At 39.8% G+C, this 3,205-nt stretch overlaps 1 protein-coding gene across 1 annotated transcript; it reads right to left on the bottom strand.

Moving 5' to 3' along the window:
- Positions 1-236: 236 nt before the first annotated feature.
- On the bottom strand, positions 237-2,198 carry LOC129454570 (E3 SUMO-protein ligase ZBED1-like). Its single transcript, XM_073858714.1, has 4 exons — positions 2,023-2,198; positions 1,747-1,853; positions 1,304-1,663; positions 237-1,192 (listed from the first exon to the last, which is right to left on the bottom strand). Exons 1-4 carry the CDS (start codon positions 2,196-2,198, stop codon positions 237-239), a joined length of 1,599 nt encoding a protein of 532 aa, XP_073714815.1.
- Between the last annotated feature and the right edge of the window lie 1,007 nt (positions 2,199-3,205).

Raw genomic sequence — 3,205 nt, forward strand, 5'->3', positions numbered from 1 at the left:
AACATACAACAATTGAAAACAGAATTAACATTGCTTTATTTTTTTATGTAAAAATAATAAAACAATTATTTATTGTTAAAGAAACAGCCATGTTTGAACAAATAACAATTATACAAAAAACAAATTAATGTAAAACAAATTAAATAAACTTTTTCTGTAAAAATAATTTCTGTAAAAGAACATACAGTGATACACAGCAAGATGTGGGGCATGTAGGTAGGCTGCAAAAGGACTCTTTAGCCATTCTTCTGAAGAAAGATTAACATATTTGCCTTTTCTGGCAAAAGACGGGACCTTTCCTGGCTTAATGTGTTCCCTGCAGTTGAAAACACCCTTTCACTTGGGGTGGAGGAGGCTTGAGCACAGAGGTAGCCTGTTGCAACGTTTGTGAGGAGGGGCAGAACAGCTCTCTTCTCCCACCACCACAACACAGGATCTTCAGCCATAGGAATGGGAGGCAGGCTTTTGTAGACCTCAACCTCTTGGCCAACACGTTCGCTAAGGGTGAGGGCAGAGGTATCCTGTTGGATGGTCAACCTTAATTTCCTGTCCTCCTCTGAGAACAGCTCCTCCAAGGCACTCCTTGTTTTCTGCATTGGAGGTATTGTCTCCTCCATTTCCTCACCTTCTTCTTCAGATGACCCATCCTTTTGCTGGTGCTCTGTATCTGTCTGTTCCAGCTCTGTTGTTGGTCCTGTCCCACTGTCAATAGCTTTCATCCTCAGTCTGTCCCAAGTTGCATCACTGACTGACCTCCCTTTGAATCTGGGGTCCATTGCTGTGGCCTCATGCAGGAAGGCTTGAATGTCATCATTCTGATATCGCTGGGAGAGGTTCTCCCACACCTTCTCTTTGATTGATGCCACAAACATGGTATCATCATCCTTCAGAGTAAAATGTTCTTCCAGTTTTTGAAGGATGGGTAAGATCTGTCCACAGGTGGCATTCTTTTCGCATGACACACACAATGTGGATGTATAAAGGATTCTCATGATCTGGACAAACTCCTCAGCCTTATGGAAGTCCTCATCTTTCAGACGGTCCAGGTTGTCCTTGGACAATGCTTTTTGCAGTCGTGGGTCCAAGGCTGCTGCTTGGATTGCTGGAAACTGCTCCATAAATCTCTCTATCATTAGATATAGAGAGTTCCACCTGGTCTTGACATCCAGGATGAGTGAGTGTTGTGGAAGGCCTGCAACAACAACAAAAAACAACACACATTTATTTAGCACACACTTAAATATTGATTTTATATTGTTAGATGTGTGAATTATTCAAAATAACACTTATAGATTCAACTTACCAAGGAGCTGTTGCTTTTCTGTCAACACTGTTTTGGACATTGAGGATCTCTTGAACCACACGACCACTGCTCTGATTCGGGCTGCCCATTTATCAATAGATGCAATTTTGTAAATTTTCTGTGCAGCCAGATTCAATGTGTGTGCAAAACATCCTATTTTTAGGATCTGTAGCTTCTTGATAGCAATATCCATATTGCTAGCATTATCAACAGTCACAGCTACAATCTTGCTCGGATCTATCTCAAACTCTTCCAGGATGTCTGAGATCTCCTCTGCCACTACTTTGCCAGTTTGTGATTTGTACACTGCCCTGGTGTGAAGGACCTTCTGTTTTACACTGCCCTGGCTTGTGTAGTGCACTGTAATTGTGAGACAGTGATCTTGCCGGAGACTGGTCCACCCATCTGATGTGTGGCCAGCTTTGGCACATCTTTCAGCTCACTGATCACATTGGCCTTTTCAACATCATACCAGGAAGGAATTAATGTGTTGCTTAGATAACTTCTGGAAGGAGGGGTATATTTAGGGTTGAGTGCCCTGCACATTTCCCTACAAAAAAAAAACAATTATAATTTGTTATTTTATAATTATTAAATGGTGTTGTTGTTTATTGTATTGTGGAATTATGGGGCTGAAATACAACCCTTTTTATCATGCATCTATATCCTAAAAATGTACGTAACTATATACTGTGTAATGTATATTGACAGAATGTTACCTAAAACAGTTGGACTCTACTGTTGCAAAGGGGTGTAGGCCTTTCACTATGAACTTGGTCAAGGCTAAGTGGCAGTCGTTCACCCTCTCCTCAGGCATCCTCCCACTAGCTGCCAGGGTGAAGGGGCTTTGGGCTTGTCTTGGACCAAAGGTATTAGGAGGAGTTTGTTGGTTCATAGAAGTTGCAGCTTTTAAAAAAAAATATATATATATATATATAATAAAAAGGTTGCAAAATGTGGCTATTGACCAATGTTAACATTTGATCATGAACCTATGTTCACATAATTAAGTTGATTATGTGTCTGCATTTAATCATTACAAATTAATTTCTGGATATAATTTCTAAATATTATACATATATTTGTTAATGCACCAGCGTGAAAGCTGCAGAAAAAATACTCTAAATAGGCTATTTTGTAAAAAAAAAAAGTGCTGTGCAGTGTGCACTAAATGCTTAAAGTAGGGATGTTCACATTGGCCATTTAACCGTTGATTGCTGCCCTGACGGTCTGATAAAGTAATCATTTGTATGAGAAATAATTTGTGTGCATGTTTGGAAGCTGAACGGAGACGCGCGCGTGTACGTGCAAGATGACGCGGTCCGTCTCGCGCACATCCGGACAGACGTTTGCTGATGGCCTCTGACCCTGACCATAAACATCTGTCTTTTTTGCACAAACTGAGAAAGATGACGCAAAACCAAAACTTTCTGAAAAGCGTCCTGCTTTAGAAATGACCACTGTGGTAGATGAAACGGAGACAATCTTCCCTCTTTGGATATTAATCCTCTGGACCGATCGCGTGCTTTTTAATAAGGTAATGTTGCGTGAATATCTGATAATGTATGAATCCTGGTTCTGTTGTTAATCTGTCGCTGCTGTTTGCACGTTCAAATTAAATGTATTGTTTTTACTAGTTCACAGACAACCGTCAACTGTATTTTTACTCAATGACAATTTCATATTAAAATCGTATAAGATAACGGTTAATGTTCGGTTTAGAAGCTACGGTTGTCGGTCGGGAAAATTAACTGAAATGAGCATCCCTAGTTTAAAGTAGAAAATATGTTGAATGCACAACTTCATTTTAACAGAATTTCATCGTAAGGTAAGCAAACTAATTAGGGAGTTGGACATTTATTTTAAATGACGTGAACAACATTGATTCAACATGATTTTAGC

This window comes from Misgurnus anguillicaudatus, chromosome 20 (assembly GCF_027580225.2).
Source record: "Misgurnus anguillicaudatus chromosome 20, ASM2758022v2, whole genome shotgun sequence".
NCBI lineage: Eukaryota > Metazoa > Chordata > Actinopteri > Cypriniformes > Cobitidae > Misgurnus > Misgurnus anguillicaudatus.

Coding starts and splice junctions, on each gene's coding strand:
- LOC129454570 (XM_073858714.1), bottom strand. CDS start 2,198: ATGAACCAACAAACTCCTCCTAATACCTTTGGTCCAAGACAAGCCCAA. Junction 1,854..2,022: donor GTAGAGTCCAACTGTTTTAG/GTAACATTCTGT, acceptor TTTTTTTTGTAG/GGAAATGTGCAGGGCACTCA. Junction 1,193..1,303: donor AGAAAAGCAACAGCTCCTTG/GTAAGTTGAATC, acceptor TTGTTGTTGCAG/GCCTTCCACAACACTCACTC.